The sequence below is a fragment of the Cucurbita pepo genome, chromosome LG08 (genome assembly GCF_002806865.2).
Source record: "Cucurbita pepo subsp. pepo cultivar mu-cu-16 chromosome LG08, ASM280686v2, whole genome shotgun sequence".
Taxonomy (NCBI): domain Eukaryota; kingdom Viridiplantae; phylum Streptophyta; class Magnoliopsida; order Cucurbitales; family Cucurbitaceae; genus Cucurbita; species Cucurbita pepo.
The window spans coordinates 3,914,986-3,931,407 of NC_036645.1; the positions used below are offsets into that span (position 1 = coordinate 3,914,986).

Sequence of the window (16,422 nt, forward strand, 5' to 3'; positions counted from 1 at the left end):
ATGTAAGCGTAAGTTATTTGTTTAAAAAATAAAAATATTCTAAAAAAGTTTTTACTATTAATATATGAACGGACAACGGAAGAAACATTCATTGACACTTCATATATTATATCCAAACTTTTTAACATTATCTTTATCTTTAAAAGTTCATTAGTAGTTTTGAAACGTGTTTTTAACTGTAAATAAGTATTTTTGAAGTTTTGAAAAAAAACATAATCATAGAAATATTTAAAATTAAATTATAAGTTTACTAATTTAAAAAAAAAAAAGAATTTTTAAATATTGAAATTAGTCATTTAGCAGATTATAGAAAATATTTCATAAAATTATATTAAATCATAAATATGAAATTCTAACTTTTAAAATTATAATTTTCTTCAATTTAACCGTAAAATAAAAATATTTTTACGCCAACTTTGGGCCTAATAAAAAAATATTTGACTCAGTTTAATTATCAACTCAACCTTAATTTATTTATTTAAAATAAGACACTAATTTCACAGCAAGGTAAAGATAGAAGAAGTCAAGTAAAATAGTAAACATTAAACGACACCGTTTTGAGTCATATACTCCTTTCTCCTCCCTTTTTTGATACAGCTCAGCTAGTCTGTTTAAACCTTTTCCTTTTTTCTTTTTCTTTATTTTTAATCCGTCTGAACTGAAAAAAGGAAATGGACAGACGGCGGCGGAGGATTTTCCCGGCCTTGCATTACGTCGGTGCGTCGACATCAGGCACAACCACGAGGGGAGAATCCGACCCGAGAACCCGCCAAATCGTACACGACCCGGAATCCTTGCTGCTGAATGTTGCCGATGATGGATAGCCCACTGGTCGTTCCAGCGAAGGCGAAGCAGAACCTCCCGTTGTCGTCCACCGGGATTAGATAATTGGACGCCGGTAACGACACGTCAGCGCCTCTGAAATGTAGCACCACCGTCGGAACCTTCACCGTCGTTTTCCCGGATAAGTCGTAGCAAGTATCGAACAGAGAAAACTCGGGGGCCAATTTCAAACTCGAGGCTCCAGCACGGAAGGCGTCGCGCAAGGCGATGTACGCCGGTCGGTTTAATCGAGTGACGGAGGTACCGCAATCGATGATGACTCCACCATTTCCGTTCGAATCGAGCTTGAAATGTGAAGCGGAGATGCCGGAAACAGGCGTGCCTCCGACGCTGATCCCTAACAGTTCGACATAGTAAAATGTATCCAGCCTAGGGTTTGTGAGAAGAGGAGTGAACCGGGCGGTTCTAGATACGGCGGAATCGCCGAAAACGACGGAGGACGGTTTGGAAGAGGCGGATCGGTCCACCAGGCAGTAGGAGAATTTCTGATTGAAACTCCGGCCAGCTTGCGACGGAAATGACAATCCTCCCCGACCGAGACCTAAAAGCCCCGCCGCGCCAACAAATAAGCCCTCATTATCGTGGCCGCAACCTAGGGCTACGCGCTCCACTTTAGTCCGCCGGAAGGTTAGGGTTTCGGTGACGAATTCACCAGTGGTATAAGAACCGTCCCCGTAAGAAACCTGGTAGAGACACGTCTGCCTCTGGTTGCACCCCGGAGATTCGAGCCGGAGACAAAGCGGCGTCCGGCAAAGAACCTTGGAGTAGGATCTGGACTTAACCGGGTTGAAAACCGGGTCGGTCTGAGAGTAGCAATTCTTACAGGGAGCGCACTGTAGCCAAACAATATCGCTACCAGTGTCGAGAACCATATAGATATACTTGGGCGGCGTGCCAACGCCGATGCGCGTGAAGTACTCGCCGCTACCCTGAGCGAGTCCCGAGATCACTGAGCTACTGAACCCGGTGGTCCCGTGGCTGGTCCCACTAGCTTGGGTAAGATTCTGAGAGCCACCCCTGAGTGAACTCAGTTTCGTGACTCTGAGAGCGTCTCTCTGAAGGCGGAGATGGAAGAGCTCCTCCGGCGTTCTGTTCAGAGACAGAGCGTCCAAATGGTGAAGCTGCAACTCTAAGCCGGCCTCCGAGGAGATGAAAGACTCGGAATCGGTGGCGGATTCAGGCGAGAAGAGTGAAGGTGAAGGCGGAAGAGGTTTGGGTACAAGGGTTTGGAAGTCGGAGAAGGCGGTGGAGAGAGAGAGAAGAGTGAGAAGAAAGCCGATAAAGGGGAATGCACTGGTTTTTGCCTCCATTTTTGAGAGTGCGGGAGGTACGAGTTCCGCTCAGGTGTGAGAGTATAAATAAAAGGAGGAGTATAAAGAATTAAAGTGGACTTTAAAAGTTTTATTTTTTACTTTTAATTTTTTGGGAGTCGAATTATCATTGTATAATATATATAAATATATTTAATACTAGAACTCTAAAATTTAAAAATAATATTATTTTAGTTTTAGGCAGAGTAATTTATTTCAAAAGTACTTTTAAAATATTTATTTATTTTTAATATTCTTAGACTTACTGAAATATATATATTAAAAATATTCATATGAACGAAAATCATTACTATAAGATTAAACTTTCAAAAATTATATTAGTATTTAATTTTTAAAAAGATTAAAAATTTTAAAATTTCACTAATATTAAAAAATAATAATAAACTGTTACAATTAATATTTTTTTTCCTCATGTTTCGATGCCTTTACTTTTATTATTCCATTTTTTTAATAAATTTTAGAATTTTAATATTTTAATAAAATTAAATTTTAGTAAATTTAATATTGTTTATTAAATTATAATTTAGTCCTTGATTTTATTTTTTTAGTTCTTGAATTTAAAAAAAAAATTAACCAAGTCTTTCAATTTTGAGAATCATATTTATTTAGTTGTTAAAACTTTAAAAAATATTTAATATATTTTTAAAATAATAATAATTATTATTATTATTATTTGTCCAATAGATAATTGAACTATTCGATCTTTTAAATTTTTTTATCAATATATTAAATATAAAATTAAAAATTTAGAATTTTATTAAATATAAAATTTCAAATTTTCAAAATATATTAGATATTTTTAAAATTTAAGGATAAAAATTTATGCGCGANATCACCATTTGAAATTTAACTTTATAAATATTTTTTTCCAATTTTTTCCAATTTTTTTTTCTCTCTCTCTCTCTTTTTATTTTTTTAATTAAATAATTATAAATATAAGAGATTGAGTCATCAATTTTTTAAATATATTTTATTTACTCAATTTTGATGGTGGTAATTAGTAAGTGGAATATTAACTCTTTTTGTATTATTGTAAAAAAGTCAAAAAGATTAATAAAATTTCTCAAGAAAAAAAGTGACGGCGAGGTGGGGGTTAGGGGTGGAGCCACAAAGCAAAAATGGGAAAGATACCCATTATTGGGGGAAGTGCTGTGACTGAGGCCAAAGGTAGCCGGTAATAGTAAGCGAAATGACGGAAAAACCCTTGCAAGGTTATTTCAATTTACAATATACTCCTTACTTTCTTGCCGTTTTTGTTGTGTTTACTTAATTCAAATTACAACTCATTTCCCATGTCCCATTTTATTATAATGTATGGAATTAACCTAATTAATTATTCAATTTTAATATATTGATGAATTATATAAACTTTATAAAATTAATAGCATAAAATAAAATATATATATATATATATCATTTATTATTAAAAAATATGAATTCATGAAATTCTTGCTCTTGTTTTCTCTGTATTAAAAGATTTCTCTATCCACCCAATTCTCATAAATATCCTACACAACTTGCATTCCCACAAAAATTCAATGTCAAAATTATGATTTTCTTATGGCTTTATTGATTTATTATATATATATATTTATATGAAAACATCGATAGGAGAACGAAACATTTTTTATAAGGGTGTGAGAACTTCACCCTAACAGACGCATTTTAAAATTGTGAGACTAACGACGATACGTAACAAGCTAAAGTGGACAATATCTGCTAGCGGTGGACTTAGGACCATTACAAATGATATCAAAGCTAGACATTGGGAGGTGTGTCAGCGAAGACATTTAGCCTCCCAAGGAATATTATAAGATCCCTAAGAATATTTGATTAATGATGTGAAAGTTATCTTATTTATAATCAAATAAATTATAAAGATATGGAAATAGTAATAAATGGAAATAACAATAAATGGAAAGATACATATGGTAATAATGCAAATATTAAATATAATATATATGGTAAACTATAATTTATTATTAAATATCTTTAATAATCTCATATCGGTTAGAGGGTAGAACGAAACATTTTTTTTATAAGGGTGTGGAAAGCTCTCCTTTAAAATTATGAGGCTAATGGTAATATGTAATGGGCTAAAGCGAACAATATCTACTCACGGTGGGTTTGAGACAATTATTTATATACAGTATTTGCTAGCAGCGAGCCTGAGACAATATTATATATTATTGAAGTTAAAATTCGATCTATAACCTTAAAATAATAATAAATGTTAGTTGTATTTAAATTGAATAATTTATTTACTTAACATTGTATACTCTTAATTTGGAATAAAATAATGAAATTTAAAAGACATTGAGGTGCTAATTGTTGACCAATTTTCTCCTTCAATCTTGAGGTCATACAATAAGATGGATGCAATGTATGTTCATAGTTCACGTGCATTTCTTAGTGTGTCAATTATGACATAATTAAAGTTTTTTTTTCCATTTATTTTATTATATTTTAAAATCAAAACGTGGACCTCAAATTCTTTTTTAAGATCGTAAAAAAATTCAACGATATAATGAAAATTACAATAGAAAAAAAAAACAATATATAACGAACGATGGAGGTTAAAAGATAGGAGACTCGCTAAAGTCAACTTCATCATTGATCTATTCGAATGAGTCACACTTTAAAATTTGTAGGCTCTGTTCAATGAACCTAAGACAATTTTGAGTTCGATCCAATCCGGCCAACTTTTAAAACCAAATACTTATAAAGCAGGTCCAATTGAGTTTTGTTGTAAACGCATCTCCTCTTTAATGGATAAGTTGTTTTTGCTCTCGAAGAAACCGTAAGCTTCTACCATATTTTCTTGTCGTCAATCATTAAGCTTTTAAAGGCTGACTCGAGCTTAGGAACTTAGACTAATTACACGCATGTAAACAAAAAAACCACCTCAACCGAATCAGACCCTTCCCTTGATAGAATTCATACTTAGCCACGAGCTTTCTCCTTTAATTTGACAATAAAGTCTAGGTTGTTGGTTGTTTTCCCTAACCACAAAGATATAGGGACTTTATATTTCATTTTTGGTACCATTGTTGGAGTGATGAGAACATGTTTCAAAGTATTGATTCGTATGAAATTGGCACGACTGACGATCAGATTCTTGGTGGTTGATTCCATGTTTGATAGCTCGACTGTAGTGATGTTAATTGTAGTTATATCCAATGAAATTGTAGTGATCCGTATGGAATAGATTTTGAACCAGTTATTATCTCCTAGATTTTGTTGAGTGAACTAGGGTCGATGTGTTTATTGCATTTGTGAAAATATTGAATTCTTCATTAATGCAATCATATATTTGTTGTTTACGTAGAGAGTTTCCGACTTTAACTCACTTTCGGTCACTTCGCTCAACAAAATTTTCTATCACCAATGTCTCTGGCTAAATTACTGTCAATAAGATGGACTGGCTCTTCAGATCCTCGCCATCTTTGATACTTTAGCTTGCAGTTTGTTGTTTTTCTTCACTAGCAAGGAATGTGTTTGACCACTTGACGATACATCATAGTAAACTTATTTATGTATCTAGTAATCATTCCGACAATATATAAAAGATTCGGACCAGTACGAGTCAAGTATCTTGGACTTCCAATGACTCGCGGGTGGGATTCAACAAGATTCCTTTAGCGTATTTCCCGAGTTATAACTTTGCTTCCACGAGCTACTTGACCAAGTTGCACTTCGTCATCTTGAATTGTTACAGTACCTTCTTAACATAGGCCGATTTTTTTAGCATGATGCAGTCTTTCTTTTGGTCCACCTCCATATCGAAGTAATATATGAGTAATTCCATGGTGAGTCATCTCAAACTCTTTGATGCCTTCTCCACTTGTACCAGTGACGATCAGGTTGTCAACGTACAAGCCAACTATGAGTGCTTCAGCTCATAACTTCTTGTATACACCGCTTGCTGTTGCAAGAATTTCATGAAATTGAGACTCTTCAAGCTCTTGTCCATGCATATGTTCCATGCCCTCGGTAGTTGACGTAAACCATAAAGAGCCTTTGACAACTTGGACACTTTGTGCTCTTTGGTTTTGATGACGAAACCTTAGGGTTGGGCAACACACACTTCTTCTTGGAGATCACCATTTAGAAGTGCCAGTTGATGTCCAAGCAATAAACCTCCCCCCGTGTTGAGTTGCAAGGATAATAATCAACCTCACAGTCTTGAGTCCAGCCACCAGCGCGAAGACCTCCTCAAAATCAACTTTTCACTGTTGCACGTATCCTTTCACCATGAGTCTTGCTTCGTGTTTGATGATTTTTCCTTCACTATTCTCCTTCAGCTTAAACACTCACTTCAAACTGATGGGTTTGTGATCGAACAGTAAGTCGGTGAGTGCCCACATCTTGTTCTTCTCGATAGTTTCAAGCTTCTTTTGCATGGTCTCTTGCACATTAACTCAGTTGTTAACTCTTCGGCAACGAGTAACACTAGCTCGTTGAGATCCAACTCTTTTTTGTGTGTATCTAGCTAAATTTTAGTAAGAGAACAAAATTTCTTTGATTCTCCATCTGTTGCGGATCCTCCTGTGCTCTTGTTTGTGCTCCCTTGATCTGAAATTTGGTGTCACGGGTGATGACTTGTGTGGATTTGTTAGTGTTGATGTCGGTGCACTTTCTAGGTCTGTCTCATCTCCCTCATCAATAGTCTTTTTATCATCGGTACACCAACAAGCTTATTGATTTTGGTTTCTATCACCACGCTTCTTAACACGTGACCCTAAAGTCTTTGACATGGGTTGTACAATCGAAAACTCTCAGATGCTCGAAGTAAGATTTTTATTAATTTAACTTATTTATTGATAAATATGAAAATTAAAAAAAAAAAAAAAAAAAAAAAAAAAAAAAATTGGTATGGATCTAACACTGGAGTCTGAATCCATTAAGCCCAATGGTGGAGCCTTATATGCTAAATAATTAAAAATTAAAAAGGAAATAAATAAATAAATAAACCTTTCGGTATTTTGCCTCTTCAGAATTTCTCCAACCGCCGTCGAAAGCCGAAGCCAACGGAGTTCTCTACAAATTACAGCACTTCCAATCGGAGACGGCCGGTTTCATTTTCCCAGCCGACTGAACTTCACCAAGAAACGGCCGGAACAGTTTTCCATTTCTCTTTCAACTCCGGTATTTTCTTGTTTTCAAGAAACATGGACAATGAAACCCGACGGAGAATCGAGGAAACGGTGATTGACTTATTGAAGATATCGAACATGGAAGAGATGACGGAGTACAAAATTCGAGCCGAGGCCGAAAAACAGCTCGGAATGGATCTCTCCGATATTCAATGCAAGTGCCTGGTGAGGAACGTGGTCGAGGACTTTTTACATTCATTTACGGAACGTGATGATAAGGGCAAAGAGGGAGAACCAGGGCCTAGTGATCGTTACGAGAATAAAGCGACGGAGCAGGAGATAGTCCGGAAGAAGGAGATTAACGCTGATGTTGACCGTGTGATTTGCCAGGTAAAGCCTTGCCCTTCTTGATTCTTGAGAAAAGTTGTTGTGAATTTGAAAGCGGAAAAATTAGGATTTTGCGTATATCTGGTGAACTTAGTGAATTGAACTTCAGTGCAATGGAGCTTGTTGCCCTTCTTAGAATGCTTCCGAAGCTGGTTGTATATGTTCCTATGGCTAGATTGTTATAATTCTTTGCTCGTGATCATTATACTATAGTCTTTTGTTACTGAACTGCACCAAAAGGTTAGATTGTGGATGAAATTCCGGTGTACATTCTCTGGCATTTGTGCATTATGATGTAAATTATTGAATCCTCTATATTTATGATTGTAATAATTAAAGAAATGTTCATTTAGACAAGATCTTTACAGCACTGCATCCTTTCAAAGAAGTAGTTTTTGTTTTTAGAATTTGACAAAAAAAAATTCAAATGTTTATCCAACCTAATTCAAAATTACAGTAAAGAAATTATGTATAAATTTCAAAAACAGAAAGGTAAATTATCAAATAGAGACATAGTTGTTAAAATTGTCCATTACAAATTTTACTCTATGGAACACGATCCCCATGTAATAACCCGTCTGCAATATTATGATTTAGTAGCTAATGATTTTCGGGTTTCTTTCAGCTATCTAATAACAGGAATGTGACAGTTCATGAATTTAAAGGGAACGCTCTGGTATCAATTAGGCAGTATTATGAAAAAGATGGAAAACAGCTTCCTGGTATTAAAGGTGGGCACTATGCATTGGTCTCTTCATTTCCTCTTATGGTGAATCTTCTTATTTTGCCCTGACACACCCTAACACATTTGGCTGAGGTGATGTGTTGGAAAATTTCTGGGAACTCGATTCTCTTGTATCATGTGAGTTCTGTTAACTTCACTTACCTTCCCCCTCCCCTTCACCTGTTCTCTTTTGACCCTTTACTTTATGGCAGGGGTGGGTTGAGAGTGTCTTGCTTCTATTATGGACTCTAACCATGTGAAACGGATTAGTTAACCAGTATTTAATATGATTCCAGCTGCTGTCGATTTTGGTTTAGACCTGTTGGGTTGGGAGTTTCTTTTGATTGGGTCTGAACGACCAATCCATCTTGTAGTCCTATAAGCCCCCCTGTTTTTATCGAAATTATGATTCATGTTATTTTTGTCCATATTGATATTTTAATTGGTAGGAATCAGCTTGACAACTGAACAATGGTCTGCCTTTAGGAGTAATATTCCTGCTATAGAGGAAGCTATTTTGCAGATGAAAAGGAAAATACAAAGGTGAGAACCATGTTGATGTTCTTTGATACTACTGTTATTGAATCTGCTAGTTATAGTTCATCAAATTTATTTCATTAACAAGAAAACTCCAAAGTTTTATGCTATGTCTTCAGGCGTTGGTGTCCAAATGTAGATTCCAAAATTTTTATTAATGTTTTCATTCGTTAAGTTGTCTTGTTGGAGGATTTAAATTTCAGGACAAAAGGTGTATAGTTGAAATAACTGACTATATCATATCTTGTAGATCTGAACACGATGCTAATACAAGTGGTGCTGGCTCCGTACCTGCTACTGGGTCTGCTCCAAAATTTCCATCTGAAACTATTCGGTTTGATGGAAAAAACTACCGGGTATGGGCACGCCAGATGGAGTTTTTGCTCCGGCGCTTAAAGATTGCTTATGTACTTTCTGATCATCGTCCTACTGCCATGCTTGGACCGGAATCTAGCTCTGGAAATACTTCTCGATCCAAGGCGTCTGAACAGGAATGGATGAGTGATGACCACATGTGTCGCCACATCATTCTGAACTCCCTCTCCGATAGTCTTTTTCATAAATACACGAAGAGAACAATGAGTGCTAGAGAACTCTGGAAGGAGCTAAACTCACTTTATCTTTGTGATTATGGAACCAGAAGATCTCAAGTTAAAAAATATCTGGAATTCAGGATGGTCGAGGAGAAGTCAATATTAGAACAAGTTGAAGAACTTAATAACATTGCTGAATCCATTATTTCAGCTGGAATGCGGATTGATGAGGATTTTCATGTTAGTGCCATTATTTCGAAGCTTCCACCCTCTTGGACAAATGTCTTTGTGAAGTTAATGCGTGAGGAGCATCTTCCCTCTGTGGTGTTGATAGATCGATTGAGGAATGAAGAAAAATTACGTACGCAGCAAAACTCACATCGCTCAGGAGGCGAACGTCCTTTCGTGAATCACAGGCGAAAAATGGGAGACCAAATGTCCCAAAGCCTACCGTCGAGGAAAAGGGAATGGAAAATGGATGTCAAAACTTTACTCTGCTTGAATTGTGGCAAGGAAGGACACATATCTCGAGATTGTCCGAGTAGTACGTAGGAAAGTCGATAATGAAGTAGCTCATTTAAGAACACAGCAGTATCTTACTGAGGTAAGTATGTCTGAGGATAAAAATAGTGTATTCACATTTAGATCCCACCCCTGTTGGCTCATATGTTCTCTTAAAGCATGTAATACGATAGTTTGAAATTTCTAACAATTTTCATTTGACTCAGAATCTGTCAAGCGCTTAGGGGGCTTTCAAAGTGCGAAATCAAGGTTCTAAGCGATGTAAGTGCATAACTAGCTTATAATCTTGTTGATTTTAACGTAGTTATACATTATCATCCTCGTTCTTGAAGCTTATGTTAGCGTGTTTGCACTTTTCTGTAGGATTTTTTTTCCTTCGTAGGAACCACTTTAAGGAAGATCATTGGAGAGGTCTGACTATAATCTACTGTAAGTTGATAGCTTCCTACTGGTATGTATAATGAGAAGAGATGCTGAATCCATAAGCTCCTAGTTTGATTAAATATGAGCTTGTTAATTATCACCGTTCTGCTGTGCATGCAAGTGTTGTTGGGTTATTATCAGGATAGATGTTAGAAATAGTAGGTTAAATTATACCCTTAAATTTTTTGTTAGGTTTAAATTATGCACCTGGACTTTGAAAAGCTTCATTTTTTACCCCTAAACTTGATTTTATTTTCGTTAAAATAGGACTGAAATTGATACGGAGCATAATTGGAAGTTATCTCAAGAGATTAGGAACATTTTATATAATTTAACCAAGACATAATTAGGATGTATTAGTTGGTAGCGAGTTAAGGAGTTTTTCAATGGGGAAGTAGTGGAAGGGTTGTAGGAGGCATTTCTTTATACGTTAGGACTTGGGTTTGTTGGAGAGGGGAGGTGTCCAAGTACCTCGAATCACTTAAAATGAAGTATTTGCTCCGTGTCACAATCACATTTTTTCAGGACTTCACTTAGCAATTGTGCAACACTCCTACCAACCAACAAGTAAGTCAACCAACTCAAATTTGTGTCGCTCATGCCAATTTTGAAAACAATTTTAGAAGGTAAGATTATAGACTAGCAAGCAAGGGATAACAATGACTTGAAAAACTTCGAGGAAAAATAATTGATGACTTGTCATATCCCCTAACATATATTTTGAGGCAAGACTGCAGAAATAGACTTGAATTTTGCTAGTCATAGTAACAGGTGTTGGAGTGGGTATATGGTTGTATGCAACACGTTTTGGACAAGCGTGACTGTGACACTTCGCACCCTTTATCTCTTATGTTCTTCATAAGTCTTCTCATCAGTAATGAAACCGTTGTGTTCTCATCAACAAAGGATTACCCAAAAGGAAGATAGATAGATGCCTCACTTTTATCGAAAAGAGTAATCTTTTAATGAGAAAGTAAAAAAGAGAAAATAAAAGAAAGCATTTGTGCCCCAAAATTGGCCATATTTTTCAGGGTTTGGATTGAGTTAGTCCACACGCAATGAATTACTATACTAATTTATGAGATGCTTTAAATGTCTCTGTCCTTCATTATTCAAACCATTTTCTTAGCCCACATTTTATTTATTTATTTTATTTATTTATTTATTTGGAGTTTAGGCCACATTTTTTCAATGCAAATATAAACAAATGGGAGACTTTTGAGATGCTTTGAGACAAAGAGGTGGTGGGTGATTGTCAATTTCAAGTTTTAAAACATCAATGATTTGAAATCACTTAAAAAAAAATTATATAACTAAATTAAATTCATTTTTATTAGTTTTATTAAAGATTTAGTTTTCTTTTTAAAAGCTCATCCAATGAAAACTTGACACAATTATAGGTTTAGCATATTTTAAACATATTTTAGATTAAAGTTATTGGGTTTCAAAAAAAAAAAAAAAAACAGAAAAACAGAAAATTATTCTTAATTTGTTGAATTAGAATTTTAAAGCTTTTTTTCCTCATAAAGTTAAAAAGTAATTTTTAGTGGAGAAGAAAATATAGTGAATGATGCAAAAGAATGCCACTTTAATCACTTTCTTCAATACAATTTGCATTATTAGATTTTTTTTTATAAAAAAAAAATAAATAAGAATAAGGGTTAGTAACATTAGTAATGTATAAACTTACCCTATAACTCATTTATTTTTCACCAAAACGCAGAGAGGTCCCTTTCTCAATTGGACCATCATAAAAACAAAAGGGTTAGATTTATTACAACTTGCAACGATTACGAGACCATTGTTGAACAGTTGTCTACCAAGAAATAAGAGCGTGTTGACGTGAAAGATGATAGGCTTATGACATCATTAGTCATGAATCATTAGTGTTGGTCTCAAGTTTACCTAAATTAGATGGACTAAATAAAAATAAAAATTCATCAAATTTAATTTTTTTAAAAAAATACCAAACATAATATCCTTTCTCAAAATATTACTAAAGTGAGCCAATATTTTAAAATTAAAAAAAAAATAATAATGAATAAGTAGGGTAAGTTGAGAACGAGAAAAAGTTTGGTTTTTTATTAATGAAAATATAATAATATACCAATAAATGAGTAATAAAAATAGTTTAAAACGTTTTAAATGGTTAATAAAAGTACAATTATTGATATTGGGACACTTGTACGTGGCACAACAAAAACATTTGACTTTATCTTCTTTTTTCTTAATTTATAAAAAGCATTTTAAAAAACACAAAATAAAATAAAATATAGAAAAAGCATTTCACATGCATCACATGGTTTATGTGATTGTCATGCATCACATTCACCCATTCAAAACTCTTCCACTTTTCATCCTCATCCTTTTACTTTCATTTATTTTCAATTTGGTCCTTCTAAAACTTTCAAAACTACAAACAGGGGCTGCCCTCTTGATCGAGTTTCGGTTTAAGATAACAAAAGGGAGACAAACAAAGTCCTCCAACAGTATGTGAAGTAAAAGAATAAAAAGTCGTCAACTGATACTAAAAACCTTATAGAAGTTTTCAAAATGTGCCGCTTCAAATAGATATCAAATTAGATTAAACCAACGCTCGATTTCTAGCCTATGGTATAGATGTCATCTTCAACATAGGTGACGACCATAGTCCATAATCTCAAAAAACTTGATATGCAGAAGAAAATGAAACATATCTATGAACAAGAACATCAAGAAGAACACAGCACAAACTGGTCTGAGCAAAGAACCCCATCATGATCAGATAGAAAGTGTATCCATTTTCATCAAAATAATGAACACTGATACAGATACAGGCATTGTTTGATGGTGAATCTAAAGAGTAATAAAGAACAAAAGAATTTGAGGGGCTAACATTAAAAAGAACATATAACAGTTTTGGGAGATTCTTGATGAACAATAAGAACAGTGGACCATCTTGATTATGCAGAATAGTAACAATAATAACAATGTGTACTATAAACAACATAAATTCTCTGCTCCTACTTTGTTAATTCATACTAAATACTTATTTCCCTAACAATAATACCTGCTCTCTCTAAATCAAAACTTCTGTATGCACTACGTTACTGTAGTTCTTGTGCTACCCAACTGTTGATAGAGGATGTAACGGAGTCGAATCCCGCGAAATTGAAGAAATTGTGGCTATCAACTCTTCCTTTGTCAACTGCTCCGATCCGGGGGATTTGATCGTAAACGTGTGCAAAACTGTATCGTTTACTTCAACAGAGAGTTTTGAATCAACAACATTGATCTGTGCATTTTTCATTGCCTTGATAACTCTTGATGCAGGGTGTGACTCTAATGGGCAGCTAACCTTAACGATGACTTCGTCGTTACCTGCTTCGACGTTGATGTCAACATCGAGGAATTGATCTTTGTTTTCAATTTCTGGGTTCGTATCCGAAGGGGTTGCTTCACTTGAGGTGACCCCGGATTGCTCCCTTTCATATTCCATGGCTTTCACTTTGGACTGAAGCTCATTAATGTAAGCAATGGCATCTCCTAGCAGTGAAGCTTTGTCCATCTTGGAGATATTGGGTACAACAGCTCGTAAAGCATAGAACCGCTGGTTCAACTTTTCACGACGCTGCCTCTCCGCCTCCACGTGATTTAGTGGTTCTTCCCTTCCATTTGCAGGCTTTCTGCCTCGTTTGCGTGGTCGTCTTTCGTCGGTGCCAGGTCCCTCTTCTTTGCATTGAGGCTCTATATCTAATTGTTCTGAATCTGCACCTACACGGTTCATCACAGAAGGCGGCCTTGATGTTGCTACAGAGAAATCAATTTGCATTTGGGCTATCTTCTGTGATTGATAGGGATTGAGACAAAATTCATCTCTAACTCCATTGACAAGCTGCTCGTGATTATTATTTACCGGTGGAGTTGGAGAGCCTAAAGTTTCGGTAGGATTCCCCGGTTTGAGAAGATGAACATGCCCCAAACTCGGATTACGAATGCCATTTCGAGGGCTTTGAAACTGAATTCTACCTCCATTGGGACATACTTCCCATGCCCTTTCATCCATCTTCCTAACCGCGAGTTTCTCTCTGAAATGAGATCGACCCACGTTCCCCAAGTTCAAACTCTGCCCAAAAACCTTAGGAACCCCCCCTCCTCTTTCTGCAATCCCCAAACTTGGAAATGGGGCGTTTTCATCCTTCCTTTCAGCCATCCTCGACATCACAGCCGATGTCCTCACTCCATCAAGCGAACGTTGAGATGAAAACAACGATCGAATCAAATGCACCAACTCTAAGCTCTCACTCACAGATCTCACAGAACCCAATTCAACTACTCCAACATCAGTTGGCACCAAAACGACGGTCCGAATCCCAGCCGACTTAGCCAGATAGGACCTCACACAATACTCAGCAGGCGAATTGAGCACATCCAAATGCCAGACATGTTTCCCAGAAGCGAAACACTTCCCAGGACCCCCCTCTCCACCAGGAAAGGAGAAGTACATGGAAGCAAGAAAAAACATCTCAGTATCAGTAACTCTATCCAATCCAAGAGCATAATTATCCTCATCAGACCCACCAAACAGTGTATGAAGCTTCTGCAATGCCCTTTTCTTCATCCTTTGTTGGCTCTCATCTTCAAGCTCAAGGCTAAGAATCTGCGTAGCTTCTGTTCCTTCACCATCCCTAGGATCCCTAAACGATCCATCTCCCCATCCCAAAACCCATTGACCAGATTTTGAATGGGAAAGTTGCCAGAAAATTGCATAATTCCAACAAAAATTAGAAGCGTTGGGTGTCTCTACCAGATCCGCAAGCTTGTTCTGCAAATTATCATCATTCCTCACAGCCATAAACAGATTCTCATTCGAAACAGAGCAAGACATCATGTAATTAAAAGCACGAGTACCCAAAACAGCAGCCACCACAGTCTTATCCTCATCCTTCCCACCCACACCCCGCAACCCATCTTCAATCTTCATCTCTAAAACCCAATGATAATAACAATAATCACACACACGCTTCAAAATTAGAAAACCCCAGATCAAATCTCTGTCCAAAAACCTAAACCCTCTACCAAGAACACCATCGCTAAAACATTGTCTAGATCTCGAAAATCAAGAAAAATTAAGAAAACCCCAGATCAACCCAACACAAAAAATGAATCACCCAACAACCCAGGAATCAAAAGAGACAGAAATAGCGAAGAATCAACCGGTACTGAGCAAACGAAATGCGCTGAAAAGAAGACGATGCGATGAGGGAAGAGGTTTGAAAGAAAGTTGGAAGGCTATAAACATTCCCAGGAAAGCGACAGCCTGAATCGAGGAGAAAGATTTAATTTAATTTCTCATTGGAAAACAAAGAAAGCAGTTATTTCACGCGACAAACTAAACGAAACAAAGAAAGAAAGAAAGAAAAAAAGCAATACCCTCTTTGACTCTTCTTTCTCTGTTTTCCAGAACGATGAAGAATCGAAAATGGAAATGGAAAATTTTGGGAAATGGGTTTCTGTTTTTTCTCCTCTGCTCTTTGCTCTGCCGCTCCTCCTCCCCTCCTCCTCCTCCTCCCCTCCTCCTCCTCCTCCTTATTCTACACGAGAAATCCCCTTAACCATGGTTAAGTAAAATCAAAATACGAGGAGTCAAATACTAACCATGGTTAAAGCCGGATCGGATACATTTGGTTGGGAGTTTGAGGAGTAGTCGACAATTATGTTGTGGCCTTTTGTTTCGACAGCGGCACCTGAGATTGGATTTCAATTCCTCGCAGAGGAATTCAAGTACTCTTTTCTTTTTTATTTTTTTATTTAATTATTTATTTATTTATTCGGACCATAAAATCGTCTCGTGAGTCTCATGCTTAATAGTCGCTTGCAATTACTCGCAAACCATGCATAACATGCGACCCTATCATTATTCTTCAACCTAATTTTTTCTATTTCCACTTTTGCCCCTACTATTAATTCTAATTTAATTTCCTAAATGTAGAACAAAAAAAATATTTTATTGAAAATAAAAATTATTTAAGGAAATGTTTTATTAT

General features: G+C 36.0%; 3 protein-coding genes across 3 annotated transcripts; 1 reads left to right on the forward strand and 2 right to left on the reverse strand.

Moving 5' to 3' along the window:
• Positions 1-446: 446 nt before the first annotated feature.
• On the reverse strand, positions 447-2,202 carry LOC111799596 (aspartyl protease family protein 2-like). The gene has a single exon (XM_023682995.1). The coding sequence runs from the start codon at positions 2,151-2,153 to the stop codon at positions 729-731; it is 1,425 nt and encodes a 474-aa protein (XP_023538763.1). The 5' UTR covers positions 2,154-2,202; the 3' UTR covers positions 447-728.
• Positions 2,203-7,163: 4,961 nt separating this feature from the next.
• LOC111799782 (copia protein) lies at positions 7,164-10,623 on the forward strand. Its single transcript, XM_023683261.1, has 6 exons — positions 7,164-7,660; positions 8,283-8,388; positions 8,831-8,924; positions 9,169-10,055; positions 10,180-10,234; positions 10,337-10,623. The coding sequence occupies exons 1-4, from the start codon at positions 7,346-7,348 to the stop codon at positions 10,001-10,003; spliced, it is 1,350 nt and encodes a 449-aa protein (XP_023539029.1). The 5' UTR covers positions 7,164-7,345; the 3' UTR covers positions 10,004-10,055; positions 10,180-10,234; positions 10,337-10,623.
• Positions 10,624-13,246: 2,623 nt separating this feature from the next.
• LOC111800744 (transcription factor bHLH13-like) lies at positions 13,247-15,920 on the reverse strand. Its single transcript, XM_023684577.1, has 2 exons — positions 15,809-15,920; positions 13,247-15,695 (listed from the first exon to the last, which is right to left on the reverse strand). Exon 2 carries the CDS (start codon positions 15,357-15,359, stop codon positions 13,500-13,502), a length of 1,860 nt encoding a protein of 619 aa, XP_023540345.1. The 5' UTR covers positions 15,360-15,695; positions 15,809-15,920; the 3' UTR covers positions 13,247-13,499.
• Between the last annotated feature and the right edge of the window lie 502 nt (positions 15,921-16,422).